The following is a 22,611-nucleotide window of genomic DNA, read 5'->3' as shown; positions in this document are numbered from 1 at the left end:
AGCGCTGGTGCCTGCAGTAATTACCATATTTTATAAGTATATATAACATATTTCAGTGACTTGCATTATTTTTCATATGTGCCTAATTTGCAAGCTATAGTTGGTAAGTACAAGTTTAAGGTGTTTGATACCTTTTAGTATCAAATTATCCTATTGATCTTCTATCCAACTGATGTCCTTTGCCAACAAAACATTAACTGCTGTCTTTTAACAATTCTGCGAATCTTTACACTGATTTCATTAATAATATAAGCTGAGTATCTGTGAAAACATACATATTGTCACCAGCACAAAAAATCATAATATTTTTAGTCTTTATATTGTGAACATTACTTTGTGTTACTTGTAAAGAACTTAAGCAGATCCTCTTTTCACATTTATTTTAAGTGGCACCAACAATAAACTTCTAGTCACTCCATTAAATGTAACAGAGTTGTAACAAGTGGACTCTAAGATAACATTTAAATTGAAATATTATTCAGCTTCTATTAGAAATGTATTTTTTATAGCAACTAGTATTGCACAGAAACTAGTTTGAAACTAGTTTATAAATATGTTTACTAGAGGTACAAGATTAATGATTTAAAAGCCTTTATTACCAATAGATACTACATTACTTGAAAACCTTATGTCCTAATACACAGAGCAGGAAGAATTTACTTATTTAGCATTACTTACAATGGTACCCAACTTCACATAACCTAATAGTTTGGGTATTGAATATTATTTTTAAACTAATGTTTACTATTTGAATGGACATTGCATTGTCTGCATCAAGTTTTTTCTTAAAAAATTGGCCTCTTTCTAAGCATGGAAGGCCTAATGTGGTGCTAAGGGAATGAGGAGCTAAACCAGCAAAGAAGGTGTAGTGACGGTGAAGAAAAGTGTAGAAACTTCTTAAAATGTCTAAGAATTGTTCAAGAATCACCTGTAAGTGGATATTTAAAAACAGCAAAAATAAAAGGTCATACAAACACAAATTATTACTTTTTTTACTATGTGCATCACTGAAATGAAATGATAAACAATGCATTTTTGACAAATACTCCATGTTCCTTGCTTTATATTAAAATAATAATGAAGTACTACTGAAGAACAAATTAATCTACAGAAATTGGTATACTCTGCTAAACAACTTGGACCTAGCTTCTATTTTGTAGCTAACACTAGATGCATAACATATTCATATGGATTCTTCTTTTGCAGCTTCGAGTTTTCAAATTGGCAAAATCTTGGCCAACCCTAAATATGCTAATTAAGATTATTGGCAACTCAGTGGGAGCTCTGGGGAATCTGACCCTGGTGCTGGCCATCATTGTGTTCATTTTTGCTGTGGTTGGGATGCAGCTCTTCGGGAAGAGCTACAAGGAATGTGTCTGCAAGATCTCCAGTGACTGTGTGCTCCCTCGCTGGCACATGCATGACTTTTTCCACTCTTTCCTGATTGTATTCCGAGTGCTGTGTGGAGAATGGATAGAAACCATGTGGGACTGCATGGAGGTTGCAGGCCAAACCATGTGCCTTATTGTTTTCATGCTGGTCATGGTGATTGGAAACCTAGTGGTATGTGATGAACATTTTCTTAACATTAACTGTGATCTAAAGGTGCAGGATTTACAGCTAGGCAATGAAAATGTTTGTCATCCTTCTACTTAGAATTAAAAAATTAATCTGAATGTGCTAAGATTTAGGTAAAAAAATTTGAAGATCCCCTTTTCCTCTTTTTCATACATTTCTATACACTGAAGTACTCTTACAATGGGTACAAGCATTTAGAAGGAAACCAAAATGTCAACTCCAACATCCTATCATCAGAGTGCTGCAGCTAATTTAGAGGTGCTGTTTAATTTTTAGTACTGAACTTTTTGGATTGTTTACATCTTAAAAAAAAATGAAACCTACAGTGATTTGTCATCCAGCTTAAAATGGTGTTAAAAAGCTTCTAACTCAAGATTGTTCAAGAAACCTTCATAGAAAAGTTTAAATTCAAGCCAACAAGTTAAAATGGAAAATTTCAATTGGAAAATATTGAATTGATGAGAACTTCCCAGAAATAAGTGCTATAAAAGTGATGCACCATTTACACTTTAAGTTTCTTCTCCTGTTAAAATTTGCAGGCAAAATTTCCTGTCTTTAGTGATATTTTTAGCATGATTTAAATTTTTATAAAATAGAATTCAGAATGTTTGTATCTTAGTCATGTACCTAACCTTGCAATCTTGACATTTTACCAGCAAAAATGTGCAGAGCCCCAAAAAGTTATTTATTATCCACAACCTGCTCTACTGATTTTTTTAGAATCATAGAATCATTTACATTGGAAAAGGCCTTTGAGATCATCAAGTACAACTGTTAACCTAGCACTGCCAAATTTAACACTTCTGATATGATTGTATTTACTACATAGCTGTATTCTCTCATCTTGTAGGTATTGAACCTATTTCTGGCCTTGCTGCTGAGCTCATTTAGTTCAGACAACCTTGCTGCTACCGACGATGATAATGAAATGAACAATCTCCAGATTGCTGTGGCAAGGATTCAGAAAGGCATAGATTATGTTAAAAAAAAGATACAGGAGTTCATCCGAAAAGCCTTTGTTAGAAAGCAGAAATCTTTAGAAGAAATCAAGGCACTTGAAGAGCTAAACAACAAGAAAGACAGCTGCATTTCCAATCATACTGCCGTTGAAATAAACAAAGATCTGAATTATCTCAAAGACGGGAATGGAACCACCAGTGGTGTAGGCACAGGCAGCAGTGTGGAAAAATACATAATTGATGAAAATGATTACATGTCATTCATAAACAACCCAGGCCTCACTGTGACAGTGCCCATTGCACTTGGAGAATCAGATTTTGAAAATTTAAATACAGAAGAATTTAGCAGTGAATCTGATATGGAAGAAAGCAAACAGGTAGGATTTTTCATATCTTAAGTGTTAAATTGTAGTCATATATTGATATGTTTTAATTAAAAATTTAGATTTTTTTAAAAACTGTAATATCCCATGTATATTTCATGTTTTAGAATTTAATATATTTTATGGTTTAGAATTTTATGTATTACCACTCAATAAAAAATAATGGTATAGTAGAGGATCCTTAGCATTTACATTTTTAGTATTTTGTTTATTAAAATTTGAAAGATATTTGATTTTAAATATTCATATTTCTTTCACATTTTTATGAGGTTTTAGGACTAGCAAACACTTGATAAAGCATTCTTTCTGTAGTACCTACATGTGATAAGAATTTATGGAATAAAAATAAAAGGCTAAGGAACAATACCAAAGCAAACATAAGTGGAGAAAAAATATTATTTTCAATATTTATGGTAGTTCTAAAAATTAGCCCTGAGATATCACAAATCAGTAATGTATTCTAGATTATCTAAAAGTTTTATGAGTAATATTTGTACAGATTTTGGGTTCAGAGACTATGGCTGGCTGAAATAAAGTAACTAGGTATTGAATGTCATGGTAAAGCAGCAGCTCGAGTTATCCTGGAGAGCAGAATGATCTTGTAATATAGATGCATGCAGAAACAGCTTACTTCAAGGCTTTCTGCTGTTATTTTTGTGCAAAGTGACAGAAGTTGGTCTAAAAAACCAATGCATGTGTTTCAAAATGTAATTGGCTCAAATACCAGAAGTGATCATATACAGGTGCTAATAGTATTCAAGGAAAACTTTGTATATTGGGGTAGTGATCAATGACAAGCTAATAAATGCATTAGCAAAATATAATTATATTTAGCACCATTAGAAATTTAGGAACTTTGAGGTTTAAGGGATCAGAAACCATGGATAAAGTTGTTTTCAATTAGATTAGAAACTGTGATTTTATGTAATAACTCATTAGGCCAAAGGGGTTTGTTTACCATGAAGAAAGCTCTCCTACAAAAAAGCCCTACATTCATGACTTTATCATAGCTGTGTATCTGGCATATTTGCAATAATGATGTATTCCTCAGCACTATCAAACTTCGCCACATTACATTAATGCATAGCCGTGAGCCAGTTAATCATGGTATGGGATTTTTGGTAAAGAACATCAAGATTTGTGTTTATTTGCAGCTGCAAAAAAAAAAAAAAAAAAAAAAAAAAAAAAAAAAAAAAAAAAAAAAAAAAAAAAAAAAAACCTGCTCTGTGTAACAATTTTAAGATGAAGAACAAGATATTCTATCATCTGAGTTGCTCAGTTGTGAGACAAACAGTTTCAACGCAGATATATAAAATAGTACAGCAGTAGTGCTTATCCATGGTAAGTTTAGAATATAAGAAATACAGGAGTGTAAAGCAGTGTAAATTAAGAGATCAACTAGTATTAAAAAAAAAGCCAGAGTGATTCTGTGTCTGAGAGTTAAATGTTTTTCATAAGAGTTGATCTAATAAAATTTGGTTTTCATTTCCAATGAATCTTTAGCAAAATCTTCTACGTCCTTTCATATTTTCTGATGTTTTTTTAAATGGCACTACTCTATATATTTTCTGCTGTCCTTGTGGCAGAAAACTTTGAGAAATACAATTATGAGTGCCTTCCTATTAACTCCGTCAAGTTATAAGCCTAAAAATTTCTGGAATATGGTACTTTTTAAAAGGTTTGTAATACGCATTAGGACATTGTGGGGGTGTGCAGATACTGAATTTGTGGTTACATGACATTAACCTCTGCACTGAAGGAACTTGGAAAGTTTCCATCCACACCTGGTTAGTGATCCCATGGCAGTCTTTGCCACTTTCTCTGCCTCAGAGAAGTTAGGTCACTGGTTGTGCCATAGGTATTACTCCTATGGAATAATAAATAAACATAGGTTTATTTCTCCTGTAAGGTAGATTGAATGGCTCTGTTTACAATGTACTACCATACAATCTATCAGAACAGTTGAGGAAAAAACTAATGCAATGCAAAGGCAGAAACTCCTCTGCTTTCCAGGTGAATATGTGATGTATGTACACCACAAGAAAATGGAGTAAAAGCCCTTCTTGATGTGTTGACAACTTCTGAATGCCAATTTCAAGGTGACTTTCACAAGTCAATTTCTCTGTTCAATTCCAGCTTTGCCTGGTTCAGGCATCACACCTTTATCTTCTAAGGCCATCCTAAAGTTTCTGGTCAGAAATAAATCAAAAGGGATTTTGCCCCTTTTTTTAATGGACTGGTATCTATATGTCTTCAGGAAGAGAAACCAATTGGACAGTGAAAATTTCAGGTGGCTGTGGGAAATCCAGCAGTAAACAATGGATGGTATTAATATTAAGAAATTGTGGAGAAATTGTCAATAGGGTTAAGATAGGTTTAGGATTTCTATGCTGCTTCAGTATTTTCATAGACCGTAGTAGTCAATGCCATTGGGAAACTGAAGCAATAATATTTCCATCAAGTTCTGCTCACACACAACTGTCTATTGTTTAACTGCCTGACATGTATTCATACAGTGCAAGTTTGTATACTGTGAACAGTATCTAAAAAGACAGTATACTGAAAATTGTGAATTTCACTTTCTGCTCTGGATTCCTTATTCAACTCCTTCTGGATTATTTCTATGGAAAGAATAAATGTGGGTAATTTGATTGTGTCTATAAAAATCCACTGGATTTAGAATATATGAACAGAAGTTCTGGCGTGTGACAGGAATCTGTGATGTTTCCCAATCCTCTCCTACCAAGTCAACAGTACTGCTTTCACTACTTTTTTACTACTTTTGCTGCCTTCCGATTGTCTTTTAAGGAAGATAAAGACTACATTGGTGCAGTGTTTAAGTCACCTCTCTAGAACAGTACACCATCACTTGCTTTGTTTTGCCTCTCAAGGGGTCCTACTGGGAAAGCATTCCTGCTAGAAGGCCTGGTCCACAAAAGGAGGGGTAAGAGATGGGGCAGAACTTTTCCTACTTTTCCTGCCTTAACTGTGGCAGTACATATAAAATACCTTGAGGAGATATCCCCTATAATAACATTTTATTTAACATTTTATTTAACATTTCCACAGAGCTGTGGAAAGCTAGATTTGCACAGGAACTGTAAAATTAATTTTTTTTTTTCTGGTTTCTTACTGACTGTCACTGATGTTAAGAGCAGAATGATTATCTGAAGTCTGTTATGCTAGAAGTGGGGCACAGCCTGTGTTTTCCTGAGGAATATACCAGGAGCAAGTAATTACTATAATTGTGGGTGAGTGAGGAACAAATTGTAATAGTTCCTATTTTTTTAGTCATATACACTACAGTAGAAAATAACTCTAGCCATCAAGCTTCATTGGGAAGCCTAGCTATTTTTTTTTTTTTTCCTCTTCTAATGCTTTCATGGAAACACTTTCTAATTAATTTGCTGGTTAATAACTTCTAAAATCTGCCAGAATCTATTCTGGAACCTGATAGCAAATTTCAGACCTAAACAAGATCTTTCTTGTTTAGTTTAGCACTAGAAGTTTAGCATATCACTAGAAATTTGAGGACACCTCTTTTTGGATTAGCCATAAAATTTTTTTCAATTATAAAGTTACTTACTGCTTTAGAGTAATAATTGGCTGAAAATACCTGCAAGAAATGAAAATTTCATTGATACTTTGAAGGAGGATTTTTTAATTATCAGAAAAAGAGAAGTGCAAACCCAATGAGGTAATCATCAGAAAAAAACCAGATTTCTGCTCTGAAGAAAAGATACTCAAGATAATTACCTTTGAAGATAAAAAAATTAGAAATAGCTGAAGGGGATAATTTGGTGGGTTTTAACATTAGCATGTGGATGCTGTTTTAATTGTGAAATTAGTAACTATGTTAATCTTAGCAAAGATAAGACTCCTAACTATTGTACATTGTACACCACTTAACAACAGTTCATTAGAGCTGACTGACAGCTTTATAAATATGTTTTTACATTTCAACATGGAAAAATAGTTTCAAGTATATTTCTTAGTTATGGAAAACTTATTTTACAACTAAAGAAATACATATACTTACAGACCTCAATAATTCACAATTCAAAAATCTTTTCTATCTACAGTGTCTGTACAGTAAATACAAATTCAGATTGGAGAAATAAGGCTACTCAGCAGTCTTTTGATGATCACAACAGGTGATTTTGAAAAAATTTAAAGTATCCTTCATCATCAAATCTACTGAATTTTGAAAACAATAAATTCAGTTTTCTGATTGGCTTCATCAGGGCCTTTGTGTCTAGATGAAGTGACAACAACAAGAACAGAGTTACTGCATTCCCAAAAAATAAGCATTTTCATTGGGCTTCAATAAATTTCTTAGCCAAAACAGACTCAGCAGGATTTCATCAATTTTTTTTATTATCATGTTTGAAATGTCCAGCAATATATATATATATTTTTTTTTCTAAAACTGACCAATTCTGGAACAGTATTTTCAGAAGTGACAAATTATTTAAGTTATAGAATAGCTGTGGTTAATGATTTAAACCATATCTCTGGCCACACTGATGCTCCACTGTCCAGGCACTGCTACAATCCTCTTTTGAAACAATGAGATAAAGATTATAGATTCAGAAGTGTATAGCATACTAAATCTGAACTAGAAACTTTACAAAATGTGATAATTCATCACATTTGAGTTGAAGAGAAAATAAGGATGTTTATTTTCAAGAAGATCTAGGAGCTCTACCATTATTAGAGGGTGAAGGAGGAATGGGAAGGCATCCATCTTCAAAGTATTTTGCTTCTTGTATGTACATATTTTTCAAATAAAAGAGGTAATCACATAGTCAGTTAAACAAAGACTAGGACATGAAATAAACCCAACCATTAAAACTTTAATTAATAAGTATTAAGGACTATATAAATACAGGAATAGTTTCCAGATCTGCTAACCATGTCTTTGTTAATTTCATTAATTCCACCGTTATTTATTAATCACAATTTCTGTGTGCAGATTACTAGTTCTAGCATCTATATTTCTAATTTATCTAAAATAAACTAACAAGTTCTGTAGAAAAGTTGGTTGAACATTTCAGGTGGTATGTTTTTTTCCAGCTAATAATAAAATATTTTTAATTATGTTTTAAGTGTGTTAAAGCCATGTTTGAATTAGAGATTCCAAAAAGAGAGAAACTAGTCATCCTGTGTCTTGAACTTCACTACCTACCATTCTTACTTCTCACAGGGGTAAAACCAAGCTGGAGCAATCAAGAATGCAGCTCTGGTGCTTTTTAACCAGGTAGAGCAACGTGTCACCACTTTCACACAGGTTACCTAAGCAAGTTATACATATATATGTATATATATATATAATCACTTTTTAATGGATTTTGATTGGCCTGCATGCTATTCAGCTATGTACCTTCCCTATCCATTGCAAGAGTAGAAACATGCACAGCTGCTCTCTGCTGAGTCTTGGGACTCACATCACAGCATGGTCAGGTGGGATTGGCAAACCCAACATACATTTTTTAACTCCGCTAATGGTTTTTCTGAATATTTAAATACAGTATTTAGCAATAACTGCATGCTCTTCAGGTTTTGGAGTATGGATCATAAAAGTATTGGAATGTTTTACGCTAAAGAAGCCAAAGAAAAAGGGAGCATGCATAGTTTTTAAAAAATAAAAACAACCCTTTTTGATTCAGCCCTTATAAATGTAAATATTTTATGAAATGTGTTAAGTGATTTTGAAATAATTACTGCCATGAGTTCAACTCCTTAATGAATAACATTTGAATTATTGCAGTACCTACTAGTGTAAAAATTACAGTTGTACTTTTAAATCTACAATGCACTGTAAAGCAGATCTTCAAGATGCTACAAACTACACACTATATTCATTTGGACAGTGAATATCTTGAGTTTTATAAACTGGAAGCAAAGCAAACAGTTTCATAATTGCTAAAATTATACCTAGCAAATAACTCTCCCTAAAGAACTGTCAAAAGCTAAACATTTTGCAACTTCTCTTTTCTTAAACCCCTTTATAAATAGTGGTGTTTGGAATGTGCTTCACAATCATGAGTTCCATAAATGAGCTGAGGGACTTAGTTGTGTAAATTAGAAAGTCTACGGAGTAGTCAGCATCATTTTTATAAAACTGCATGTGTATCTATTTATCCTAGGTATTTTTTTCATTATAGGCAAACATGCCCTCGATTGATGCATAATTGGCAGAGCCTTCAGGAATAGCGACAGCAATTATAACAGAGGAGCCAAAGTTACATGCAACTGAGGCTAAATTATTCCAGTAAAACGAGGCATCAAAATTTGGAGGGGACTGATATTTCAGTCCTGTAGTAGGATTGAAAGCTGTTTCCTTCAGGCAGAGTTTCATTGGCTTCAAAAGGATTACCAAGTGGTTAACCTGATACCCTTAACTGTAGTGTAGTATGACCTAGCTATTGTGGTCTGAATTGCCCAGAGATGCCAAAAAAATTAGTATTGGAGGGTATTCTGAAAATTCACAGATTTTAATGAACAAATTTTAAACCAAGATCTGCTTCAAACACCAAACAAAACTCTCTAAGGAGAGAGATTTTATAATTACATTCTTAACATTATATAAAAGTCAAAGGTCTTAAGATCTGAGATTTAAAGTCAGTTTAGAATCACTTTGGAATCATCAATCTCCATTATTTTATATTTTTTCACTCAATTACAGTGCAGCTTTCAAGACTGAAAGGATAAAACCACATGGCTGAATTACGACATGGCAATTTGTAATGGCTGAATCCTTTTATTTTATTGTCACTTGAATCATGAAGCCGTTTGTAAAGCTTAAACTTCAGTAGCCTGCTCTTGCTCTTATTAAAATTTAGAATAGAATCAAATGAGAGCAAGACTGGGTCTTAAGTGAATGCATTTTCTTGTAAATGGGCACATTAACATGCTATTGGTCAAAGCTTGTTTTAATGATTGAAGCTGTTGATAAGAGATGCACTGCTCTGGAAGAACATTATGGAGGCTGATTATACATACATTAACCAAGTATTTGGGTGGGTGATGAAGCATTTTTTTCTTTTCTATCCTACACAATAATATTTATAATACTGTTTTCAGAAAAATATAATCCCACTGAGGTAGTCTTATTGTTTCTTTTATTTTTGTGTGTGATTTCCACAATATTGCTCAGGCTTCTGCTCTAGTCAAGCATGTCGTTTTGCTGATTCAGGCCTTGAGAATGCTGCATCATAAGCAACTGCTTTCAAATGTTTCCTTATAAAGGAAAATGTGATATAATTGAAAATGCAAATAAATATTTACAGGGCATGGTGTGTTCTAGAGGCTGATAACCACATTTATGAGCTGATAAGAAGATTGTGCTAATCCATCACGTATCTTGAGCTTCCTATTAGTTTTATTAGATTTATTACTAGAAAGAATATCATTAACATCGCCTTATTTAAAATATATTGGTTCTTTTCTAATTTAGGGTCTTGAAGCAAAGAAGAGGAGTTTTATTAAGTAATGAGGTTTTTCTCTTAATAATGTGATTGTTTGAGATCATATGAAAAATAATGAAGAGAATGCTTTATATGAAAATTACGGAAAATAATTATAGTAGTTTTTGTTTGTACTGGTTATAAATTGCACTTCTGTCACTTGACTTTGGAAACTATACTGACAGAACTATCTGCAGCAGATTGTACATGGGAAAATGCAGTTAAAAATTTGACTGCCTTTTAATTTGCACTGATAGATTTGTAATGGATGCTTACTATGAACATTTATCTTGCTACTATTAAATCAGTAATTTATTTAATGATGATGGATCAGGCCATTAATTAATTTTACTTTTCCTAAGTTGAATATTTGACAGAAAATTATTTTTTCAATATTTTAGTTTTATTTAATTAAGAAACTGCCTATCATTTCAATGGAAGGTTTCTTATTTCTTGGTATTTCAGGGTTATACAATAAGAGAGTTAATTCACAAGTATTATTTTTAAAAGGGAGACAGCCTTACATGTGGATAATAAGGTGGTGTGCTAAGAATGTTTAATATAGTGTACATTATAGTGGATTCTGGCTGTAAATGTAATAGAGAAATTTAAAATATTCTCACAATGAGATACACAGTACTTAATCTCAGACTCACAGATTTACATGACCAGTAATAAAATTATTCAATTTAGAGGCAACACGGCTGGAACTGTTTTACATAGATAAATTTTGGAAATCGTAGAGGAAGTGCAGTATGAGAAGTGAAATACAACATTGTTGGTCACAATGCAGTAACAACCATGGGACCTGAGGTCTGAGAGACGACATATTGTGTGTACAAAAGGCAGCTTCTTGAAAATTATCTCCGAAATTATCCATCATTCAACATGATTTTTGTTTAAAACTTCATTCACATCATGTAAACGTTAAATATGAGAAAATAATTCCTTACAAAGCTGTATTAAGATATTTGTGCCATTTACTTAATTTCTGGAAGAAAAAGCCCTTAGCTGCTAATACATTTTCCTGAAGAGACTGTGTTTCAACTGGAGAGTTAAATAACTAGTTTTAATTTTCAGCAGTGTCTCTGAAGAAGAAAATACATGGAAAGTGCCTCTTTCAAGAAACAAGTCACTGTTTATTATTTGTTGTGAAATCTAAAGAGTAGGATATTTTTATATTCTAAAAATGTCACTATCTTGAAAACTAAATGTGAAAAGTAGTTGATATTAAGCACTCTCTCAACAAATAGTATAGAAAGATCTTCATACTTTCTAAACATTACTTTCTTCCAAAGGTCAAAGGACATGATCAGTTCTACTTAGCTAAAAGCACAAATCTACTCAGTGCTGGAATGCGCTTTTGTTACATCCGTACCTGTACAATTTAAAGTATTTAAGTGAGAAGTGCATTCTGCATCCCTTGTGAAATTCCCATGTACAACTCCTTCACGTGATACATCAGAAGAATTTGACTGCCATTATTTCTTTAATGTTGCCTTCTAATTACAAACCTTATTTCACAGTAAAAGAGAAAGTATTTTGAATGAAAAAATTACAACCGTACAACAGTACTGTCAACTGAAAACAAGTTACAAACATTATGTCCAATTATTGCATTTGTTTGCATCTTTACCAGGATATTCCTTTCAAAGTACGCTTTCTTAAATGGGCAAAATTATGGCCAGTCTTGTGTGACGGATAAACTGTATGACCTGATCAGATTTTTAATCTAGTTGGTAAAAACTTTCTTCATTTAACTTATTTTTTATCACTCTCCAGTTCTTGCAGTTTTCAGATCTAGAAGTGCTTTTACTGTAGTAAGGACTATAGTATTCCACTGCACAAAAAAGCAGTAGAATGATAGAAAAATTTGGGATGGAAAGTACATCAGAAGGTCTCTCAAACAGCACAGGAGACTGGAATGCAAAGATGTTTCAGCTCTGGTAATTTGTGCTTTCTGCAAAAATTAAATTGTGCAGAAATTTGCCATTAAATGCCATTAAATTTACAACTTTTAAATCCAGGTTAAAAAAATATGTAGTGGACAAGAAGGTATATATGCAAATTTGTGTTAGCTCATTTTGCTGGGAAAACTAAGACACATTTTCAGTGTAATTCAGCATAACAGTAAAGAAAATGAAATAACCTGAGAGTGTGGTGCATGCAAGCTCACCAGTATTAATACTACTCAGAATACTTCACCAGTCATATACATGGATCAGGTTAGTAGCCAAATTATATTTAATTCTTCCCTATGAGAAAATAAACTGTGAAACAGAATTATAAAATTTACATGTTATTATTGTGGTTTTACTTGTAATTATGCATATTTATAAATTTGCCATTCTTTAAAAGTTAGCCTGGCATGATTTGATTCAGTACCATTTTTTACAGAATATGTGTCTAATGAGAAAAAATTGTTTTGTGGAATTTTACTTACAGAAACTAAATGCATCAAGCTCATCAGAAGGCAGCACTGTTGATATTGCTCCTCCTGGAGAGGGCGAGCAAGCAGAAATTGAAAGTGAAGAAGCTCTTGAACCAGAAGCCTGTTTTACTGAAGGTTGTAGAATAACTGTTGACTTAGAGATGTATTACTAAAATGGCATTGTTACTAGGCACATTTAGGTTCTTGGGGGTTTCAAATACGTCCTTCATGTCCTCAAAAATCAAAAGAAAATATTTTTAGCCCAGAACTCTGAAAATCAGATGAAAAAACAAAGTTTCCCTAGTCTTTCATGTATCTGGCCACTGCACACAACTTGTAACTAAGAAACTTCCTTAACTTTTCTATTGGTAAAATACTTTTCAGCTATTTGAAAGGGCCCTTGAAATTTGGAAGAAATAAGTATTTGTTTGACTCCATCAACAAATAGAAGAGTTACATACATGCCAATAGTCCAAAATATTGATTTTTTGGATTGACATCTTTCATAATTAAGTATACTCTTATCTAGTTTCCCTCCAGATTAGTTTTCTTAACTCAAATAGTCATCATCCTGTGTGATGTGATAGCCTATTTAGTATTCTAGGGATTACTTAAAAAAAAATCTTATAAAATTAGTAAAAGCTGCTAATAATATATACTACAGTAAATAATGACTTTTAAGTAATTGGCTTTTGGATACTAACATCTCTTAATCTAATGCAGGTTGTGTGCAGAAATTTCCATGTTGTCAAGTAAGTATAGAAGATGGCAAAGGAAAAACTTGGTGGAATCTTAGAAAAACCTGCTACAGCATAGTTGAACACAACTGGTTTGAGACTTTCATTGTATTCATGATTCTCCTCAGCAGTGGAGCACTAGTAAGTAGAAAAAAATTGCAGATGCTAAAATATTTTGATATCTCTTAGGAGCAACAGCAAAAGACAAATTTGCTTCAGAAGGACTTCCTTTGCTTGTATTTGTCTAAAACTCCCTACATTTCATCATTCCAGGATAGAATGAAACTTGACCTGAATTTGAAAAAGTTTGACACATTTCATATGCACTTTTTTAATCATGCTTTTGTCTTGCCATTATAAAATGGTGCCATTTTCTTTAGGCCAGCATACCTCCTTAAAGTTTAAATTACCTGCCAATTTTCAGCATATTTGTCAAGAGATTTGAGTATAAAGGGCCATTGTTAACTGTGAATATATAGCTAAAAGTATGGGTTTGAGTCTTTAATTCCTCCTAGGCTGATCCACTTTATGAATTTTGCTTCTGAAAATCCAGTCTAAAAAATAGAACAATTACTTCATTCACTTCCTATTCTGAAGGCAGGAGATAAGGAAGAGTGTAGCTGCAAATTAAACATAGCAACCATTATCCAAAAAGGCGTGCATTGCACACCTTTCCAGATTTACTCAAGCTGCACATTTGCTACATATCAATATGCATAGCTGTACATTCTAGCAAATACACTGCTTTTTAATTTGATTTTTTTAGACATAAGTTTTATCTAACTGATTTCTAGAAAGCAATATAAATATCTGGAACAGATATATAAGAAAAGAGGGGTTTTGTGCCTATGTGAAAGTTTCTTAAATACCATAGAGGATAAAAAAGTCATGTGGTGAGTTTCTTTCATTAGTAAAATAGAATTTTTTCATTCATTAGTAAAACAGAATTTTTAAAAAAACCTTTTCAACTTCAAAAAACTTTTCCAGACAGGTCTCCTGTTTTTCCAATTAGTAAAATGGTTAAAGATGGCAAACATTTAAAATAAGAAAATGAAGAAAAACAAGGGGAAATATTAGCTCTTCTCTAGTTATTTTTTATTCTTTATTACTTAATTTTATCATGCATATTCTGTGAAACAGTAGTAATACCTGCATATATTTTTACAGGCTTTTGAAGATATATATATCGAACAACGCAAAACTATCAAGACCATGCTGGAATACGCTGACAAAGTTTTTACATATATTTTCATTTTGGAAATGCTTTTAAAATGGGTAGCATATGGTTTTCAAATATATTTTACTAATGCCTGGTGCTGGCTGGATTTCCTGATTGTTGATGTAAGTACAAATTAATATTGTAAAATTACCTATAGAAAAGTTCCTGTGTTGTAAAATTCATTAGTACTAGATTAATATTATAAATGTGCAAAAACAATTCCTATTTTATCGTTATATTGCATTAGTAATGGCCTGCAGTGATTTGGAGGTGTTATTTAAAGTCCATTCATATGCTAAAAGGAAAAAGATGGCTTGCTATTAGTTTGTCCATTCTTCATGGTTAATATTTTCATAAAAATTATGTATAAAACTTGAGATTTTATGAGGAATAAATCTAGTGTTTAAGTATGCTATCATGAATGGACTCTGACCAAGCTACCTTATTCCTTAGAAAATAAGACAGTTCATGGTTCAAGTTTCTTCTTTGAACACTGCAGCTTTTCAAATGAAACCATTAATTTGTTCCAGATTTCATCTAAGTTCTCAGAACTTTCTCACTGAATACTATCCTGTAATCAGTTCTAGTATTTGATCTAAAAAATAATTGGTTTTAATGGACTGACAATCTGCAATAGCTAAATCAGCTATGACTTGGCATGGTTTATGATAGAGGAGAATACAAGGCTTCTTGGCTGCCTTCCCAGCTGTGAAACACTTCTGTGCAAGAGCCTTGCTTATGTTGTCAGAAGGGATCAAAGCTGGTTTTGCTCCCAGAATATTTTGGTCTCTTGCCTCACACATTATCTGACCCAGTTCATTGACTATACTTGTCCTCAGTGGGGAACTGAGAGATCGCATCTGAGGGCAATTGTGCACTTATAGTAATTTCTGCCCATGCTACCATATTTCTTGAGATACTTGCATAAATTCTGGTCTCATCAATACTTATTCCATATGTATATAGAAATGTATCATATTTGTAACTCCAACAGGAAAAAAAAAAGCCTAGCTAGAGTGGCCCATAATTCAAAATGGATGACCCTCTCTTTTTTCTCACCAGCCTGTGTTAGTTTTGTTATGCAGTTAAATTCTAGCTCTGTCTTGAAAATCTACACTAGAATGAAGCAATGTGAATGCTTTTCCTAGGAGGATGTTAATGAAATGAGAGACGCAGTCTTACAGGATTGTGTTAAAAATTGATTTTTTTTTTTTTTAGATAAACTACAACTCATGTTTTAAATATTGTTTTGTATCTTAAACCTAACCAGATTATTCTGATTATTAACTGTACTCTGTGATTTTCTAGTTTAGCCTCAGAGATGCTGTTATCTGAGCAGGCTTTCAAACTTAAAAATACATCACTATAAGTAAAGCAGCTTATGTTGCTAGATTTTTACCATAGTTTATAATTTTATAAACAAAAACATTAATAAATAAGATTGAAACATTCTACTGTTGAAGAATTATTTTCAATGTTCTAGCAAGAGGTAAAAAATGCCTTACTGTGTTTAAGGCTAACTCAGCAATTTCTTTAGCACCATCAGCACTTTAAAGAAACACATGAGATCATGTTCTCTTCCTACAGAAAAGCAGACTCTGAAGTGCTTTAACTAAAGTTTAAACAGGTGTGATTCAGCAGGATTCTGTCAGTGAGAACACCAGTGTCTCCTTCTTAATTAGAAGCAACTAAAGTTAATCAGATTGTTTAATTCCATTCTCTGAAATTATTCAAGAGTAAACACAGATGGTCCTTTAGGGCTTTGACCTTTAATATCTCACATACCTGAGTCCGTCACTGTGACAAGTGGCCACAGTTGCTCTCACTGATTGTGACTAAATTGAATTTTGATAATTACACTAAAAAATGTTGGTTTTCAGCTCTGTCACTTTACAACTGTGACAGATGACTGTTGGTACATCTGCCTACCTCAGTTTAAGACTCTACCATGCCATCCTACTGTATGGCCTGACTAAAGACCTTGAGCAGGGCTATCACTGCTAAACGCTTTTTTTTTGCAACAGATAGTCTGTATTAGAAGACAAACAGAAATAAGAACATACAATCCTTCAATTTTAGGAGGCATATCTTTCTACCATTTTGAGTTCATTTTCATTTCTTAAAATTACTGCATCTGCATGTATGAATATATTTATCAGTGTACAGAGACATTTACTTTCTCACATACTGGTAACAAAACAGGTGGAACAAATGAGAGATGATAAAGTTAACAATACTCAGATCACCAGAGAAGTACAGAACAGCTGTATACAATAATACAATGGAATTCCAAGCAAAACTTTGCATCCCATATGACCTGTCCAGAGGAAAACACATTGTTTCCAATAGATAAGTATTTATTTGAGAAAAAACTTCATGTTATGGTGTAAGAGAAGAGCATCATCACCATGGTAAGAAATCTGCCAGTAATCTGAAATGGGCAACACAAACAAGACTGAAGAATTTTACAGTCAGAACCTAAGAACTACCAATAGACACAGTGCCACTGAAGGCTTTCAGGAGCTGCTGCTACCTAACAGTTTGGAAGGGGTCTTGTTTGTGAAAGATAGGTAAGGCACAGTGCAAATTTGGGGACAAAATTTTAAAATGAAGGAGCCATTAATGTGAGTTGAATTTTATAGGACACCTCACTCTCCCAGTGAAAGAGATATTTTTCAAATATTTGTTTCATTGTTTATTTTTAATTCATAAAATAATGCTGTCTTTACACTAAGGTGTATTGTTACGCCTGGGTATTTGTTGAGTGAATAAATGAATATTCTATTAAAAATACAGACAATTCCATGTCTTGTTATCTCTGGAACATATTATGGGTGACTAAGGATAAAATGTTTTCACTGTAGCATCACAGGTAAAAGAAATTGTATTAATGATAATTATTAATAATAATGTCAATTGTTAATATAATAGCTGAAAAATACTGTTATCTCTAATAAGTGAACAGACTTCAGTTACAGACTAAGAAAATTAGAAAGATTTTCTTCTTAGTATGCTTAGAAATTACAGCAAGTTCCATTTATCCATTAGAGCAATAAAATAATCCTTTCCTTTGTTAAAAAGAATTACATTCTGACATGTACTTCAGTTGAAATGTTGAGCAATATGAATTCACTAAAACACTATTTTCTGTTAGATAATATACACAGCAACATAGCAATGAATAATTGATTTGTATTTGCTCTTGGACTGTCCTTCTTAGACATGATCTTATAACTCTTGTGTTTGTTCTTTAATTGCTCCTTATGCGTATAAGTAACATTGGAAACCAACTTTTCATATAAGCGACAAAATCTTACCACCATTACCAGTGAACTGCTATTTCTGTACAGTCTTTGAAGAGTTCTTTAAACTGAGGCACAGAAATTAACATTTAAGGGATTTTCTTAATGACCAAAATATGCCTATGTTCATATACATGCCATCTATTCTTTTGGTGGTAGAAATGAATAAAATATGAGTCAGGCATGATTTTTCCTCACTCCTGTCTCCAAAACTGCTTGAAGAAAATTAATTCCTTTCATATTAACACTGTCTAAAGCTCAGTTCCATTAGAGAAGAACATTAATTGCTCTTTAATTAAGTGCATTGTCTTTTAACAAAATCCCAATAACATGCATCAGGAGCTTAACACTTGTAGATAATAAAGCTCTTACTGATATAAGGTGATCAGCTGTTAATATCTATCACATTATATTTTCCATACTTAGAAGATTACAAAAAAAAACCCAAAAAAACAGAGACTTGCCAGGCAAGTGAGAAAGTATCACCTCTTTCAATACATATTTCAGAGATATCCTGGTTATTGTTGCTATGAACTGTTTCACTTAGAAGTAATATTTATAACAAATACTTGTAATTAGCTACTACAATATTTAGTATATTATTTGTGTTTATAGATATTCACAGTATTGACCGAAGTTAATAAAATAATTTAATGTATTCAGAATTTTAAATTGTTTGGAAGGTTGAGCCTTAATGAAGTTATGGAAAGTATGACTATTTTGTTTTTAAATATTCCTGAAAATTTTATCTTTCACCAACAGTATGCTTCCATATGACAGTTAAACCCTATCCAACCATTACAGACAGACATTTAATAGCATATATTCCTTTTTCAACCATGCCTTTATAAGACCTCTTGCCGAAAGCAATTATGAAAATGATGGCATTCTACAATTTGTCACTGTTGATTTGTTGTTTGAATTTCTATTAATTTAAAAGAAACAGTGTAGAACTATTTTTAATTTTTTTTTCTCTATTTGATAGGTCTCATTGGTTAGTTTAATAGCCAATGCTCTGGGCTATTCTGAACTTGGTGCCATTAAATCACTACGGACATTAAGAGCTTTAAGACCTTTAAGAGCCTTGTCACGATTTGAAGGAATGAGGGTGAGATAAAATGAATGAGTCTTAACAAATGTATGCGTACAAAAATTAATGTATTAATGGTTGCACTCATGCTTTCTTCAAAGAACTTCAACATGGGAAGGCAAGAACTTCAGCATGGGAAAAAGGCCTTTCAACATGTCCTTACAAACAAGACCAATGTGCATCTTACATTTCGAAATTAGACCTTGAGCTCAATAAATTTGCCTGGTCACTGCTGCATAGTTGTATTTTCCCAGCCCCTGACTGTTAAAATTTCAATTGATTTGTGGACCTAGAAAAATAAAAGGACATGACAAACTTTACAGTAGAGCATTGGAGGTTTTTTCCTGCAATTTATCTGGGAAATTTTTTTACTCCGTTCCCGTAGTTAATTTCAGTTCTGTGTTAGTTGGTCAGTGGTTCAGGATGGAACACAATTATCCACAAAACAAAACTAACCAACAAAACACACATGAAATGAAAGCTTCACTGTGTCTCCCTATCTACCTCCCTGGGGAAAAAATATCCTGCAATAAATGCTGTATTATTAGGGAAAGGTTTTTTGAAAAGACACCTGACATAAGGATAGGTTTGGAAGTACAGAAGGGGAGAGATGGGAAATCTTTCCTCAGGTAGAGACTTTTTCCTTCACATGAATGTAAAGAGAGCTAAAACCCTCCTGTTAAGCAGATTGTAGTTTTCATAGTCTGCCAATCTGACAAAAACAAACCAACCAACCAACCAAAAAAACCTTCCCAGAAAAACCCTCTTATAAACTGTAGCAGAGCATGCTACTTACTGAAAAAATTGATACATAAAAAATTAAAAAGAAAATGTTATTGAGAAATCTCCTTTTAATCTTTCACCTCAAAATACCCCAGTGCTGCAATGCATATTTATAGTTCAGTCATAGGTCACTTGCCAACTAAATAATGTGGTTCCTGTCTGGGCAAAGCTGCCGATATCCTAGAGGTGGCCACACCTGCCAGTGTAGGGAAGTGTGTCCTGTGCACATCACCATCACCGCTGTATTTTACATGAGTGGCAATACAAACAACACATTAAGTATCTAATAAATAAGTAAAACTCCTATCGATGCTCGCCTACTTTTAGTCAACTCAGTGAAATGAAAAATACTACCTTTTTCAAAACCACACACAAAAGACTACTGCAGTCTCTAGTGATTTGCTAGAAAACTGTTGTTTGAGTATCTGCAACTTTCTTTTAGTTGAATTACAATAACTAAGAGAAAACTTTTGTCCAAAGTTTTAATCTGGTCTTTTATTGCCATTTGCCCATAAGAGTAGCTCAAGGGAAATAAATGCAACCAATTAAAAAGAAAAAGGATATGTGTAAGAGCAACTATAGTGACCCAGGCAATTTAAAATCAAGACTTAGAGCAAATGCTGTTAATAAAAATTAAATAAGATATCCTTAATTTTGTTGCATTCTGTGTGAATACAAAAATACACTTATGCCAATATATACATAACTTTTCTAATAATAAAATCATTAGTAATGAAAGTTTTACATGCAGACAATGTTATTCAGTCTTTCACATCATCATTCTTTGAGCTTTTTCTGGTTTATTTTCTATTTATATATTTTAATTTATATTGCTGGAATTTAACTTTTTTTTCTCTCTTTTCCTCTAGAGCACACAAATTCTAAGAATTCATCTTGCTACTAACAGGTTTTCCTTTGCTTTTTTTTTTTTTTTTCAAACTTTTGCATTGTCTTTGTTTCCATATAATTTTATTTCCTACTTTTTGCATTCTCATTAGCATTTTATTAAACCTTCGTTAAAATTTCCCCCCAAAATTTTATTGTAATATTTTAACTGTCCATCTCATAATAATACTGTTTTGACATTTTTTAAGTATTTTCAAGTATTTTTCATTTTATTTCCATAAACTAAATGGTTATTTTGTCTAATTTGTACACTAGGTGGTTGTAAATGCCCTTGTAGGAGCAATCCCGTCTATCATGAATGTATTGCTGGTATGTCTTATATTCTGGCTAATCTTCAGCATCATGGGAGTAAATCTTTTTGCTGGAAAATTCTATCACTGTGTCAACACCACAACTGGTGAGATGTTTGATATCAGTGATGTGAACAATTATACTCAGTGTGTGGAACTCATAAAAAGCAATCAAAGTGCCCGATGGAAGAATGTGAAAGTAAACTTTGATAATGTAGGAGCTGGATATCTTGCTCTGCTTCAAGTAGTAAGTAAATGTATATATATATTTTTTTTTTACTCTTTTTAAAGGTATCTAGGAAAAATGGGCAAATTCAGACTGCTAAGTAGAGGAATAATTTCATAGCAATAGTGTACAGCTCATGCAACTCTATTACATTGTTTCTTGTAATTTTTTTAAAATTATAGTAATTTTCCTTTCCAAGACTAGAGAATACAGTCTCAGGATGTTGATAATAATAATGGGAAGATAGTGTAGAAAATAAAAGTGTAAAAAATAAAAGAATCTTTTCAGTGGTGCACAGTATAGAACTATCATATTCCTTAATGCTCATTAAAGAATCATTATAGTATACCAAATAAGTATTATGTTACTTATAAATTTAAATAAGTATTATCCTTGTGAAGTACTGGATGTTATTGCATAGCATATTCATTCCATTAATTACAACTACTTATGCAAAATCTGTAAATTGCATTTCTCCTTCAATTGCTTATCTTATGCATTGTGTTCTGAACTTCCTTTATTCTAGGTACTAAGCATATTTTATTTGTGTCAAAGGAATAAAGACCTTAGCTCTTTACAGGTTCCTTGCTTAGAATGGAGCTTCTAAAGCTAGGATCTGATTCAAAACACAAGCAAGAAAGCATGTAATTACATTTAGGTGATTGAACTATGTAGAATCACTTGTCTATATAACTCAACATACAGCTTCACTCATTGAAAATATTTTTACAGCTCTGATATTCAAAGTTATCTAAGAATTCTTCTATCTCAGAGCAGGTCAGTATCTCTATCTGACCTTAACTCCAAAATTAACTACTAATTTTAACTAGATTAAAATGTTTTGCCTGTAAAGGCAATGTGACTCTGATGTGCTGAGTAGTAATACTGGATGATGACTGATTCTCTGGCTTCAGATCTCATTGCTACCAGTGCCTCTGAAGATGTGTAAGGAAAACTGCTTCTCTTGAAGCTATGCATAAATGTCATTTGTGTCACACATCCAGACAGTTTAGGTCTTCAATAAGTACTTCACTACTGTGAGCCTTTCGTTCTTTCTCTTGCAGTCTCCTTTTTTTTTCCCCCATTCTGATTTTTCCTAATTTTCCTTTTCAAATATTCCTTCTGACCTTTACTTTCCCCATAGAGACTAAGAGATCTTTGAGCATGTTTTGTATCACATCTTCACTTGATAGCCTCCATTAACATTTTCCCTTCACTCTTCTGTATTTATTGCTCTT

At 32.7% G+C, this 22,611-nt stretch overlaps 1 protein-coding gene and 2 long non-coding RNA genes across 7 annotated transcripts in view; 2 read left to right on the top strand and 1 right to left on the bottom strand.

Moving 5' to 3' along the window:
- Positions 1–22,611, bottom strand: part of LOC144246698 (uncharacterized) — a 66,197-nt gene that overhangs the window by 8,464 nt on the left and 35,122 nt on the right. The window lies entirely within an intron of this gene.
- Positions 1–22,611, top strand: part of LOC110469658 (sodium channel protein type 2 subunit alpha) — a 53,701-nt gene that overhangs the window by 21,606 nt on the left and 9,484 nt on the right. For all 4 annotated transcript variants that reach the window (XM_077785012.2, XM_077785010.2, XM_077785013.2 and 1 more), the window contains exons 15-21: positions 1,207–1,563; positions 2,429–2,914; positions 12,835–12,955; positions 13,544–13,698; positions 14,725–14,898; positions 19,064–19,186; positions 21,113–21,394. In XM_077785012.2, coding sequence (XP_077641138.1) covers positions 1,207–1,563; positions 2,429–2,914; positions 12,835–12,955; positions 13,544–13,698; positions 14,725–14,898; positions 19,064–19,186; positions 21,113–21,394 — 1,698 coding nt within the window. The remainder of the gene's footprint in view (positions 1–1,206; positions 1,564–2,428; positions 2,915–12,834; positions 12,956–13,543; positions 13,699–14,724; positions 14,899–19,063; positions 19,187–21,112; positions 21,395–22,611) is intronic.
- On the top strand, positions 2,921–12,181 carry LOC146766897 (uncharacterized). The gene is made up of 3 exons (XR_014956715.1): positions 2,921–5,019; positions 8,127–8,180; positions 12,172–12,181. It is a non-coding gene; the product is annotated as an uncharacterized LOC146766897 (long non-coding RNA).

Source organism: Lonchura striata, chromosome 7 (genome assembly GCF_050655825.1).
Source record: "Lonchura striata isolate lonStrDom1 chromosome 7, ASM5065582v1, whole genome shotgun sequence".
Lineage (NCBI taxonomy): Eukaryota > Metazoa > Chordata > Aves > Passeriformes > Estrildidae > Lonchura > Lonchura striata.
Note: the sequence above shows the minus strand (reverse complement) of the source record. Positions and strands in the feature narration are given on the sequence as shown.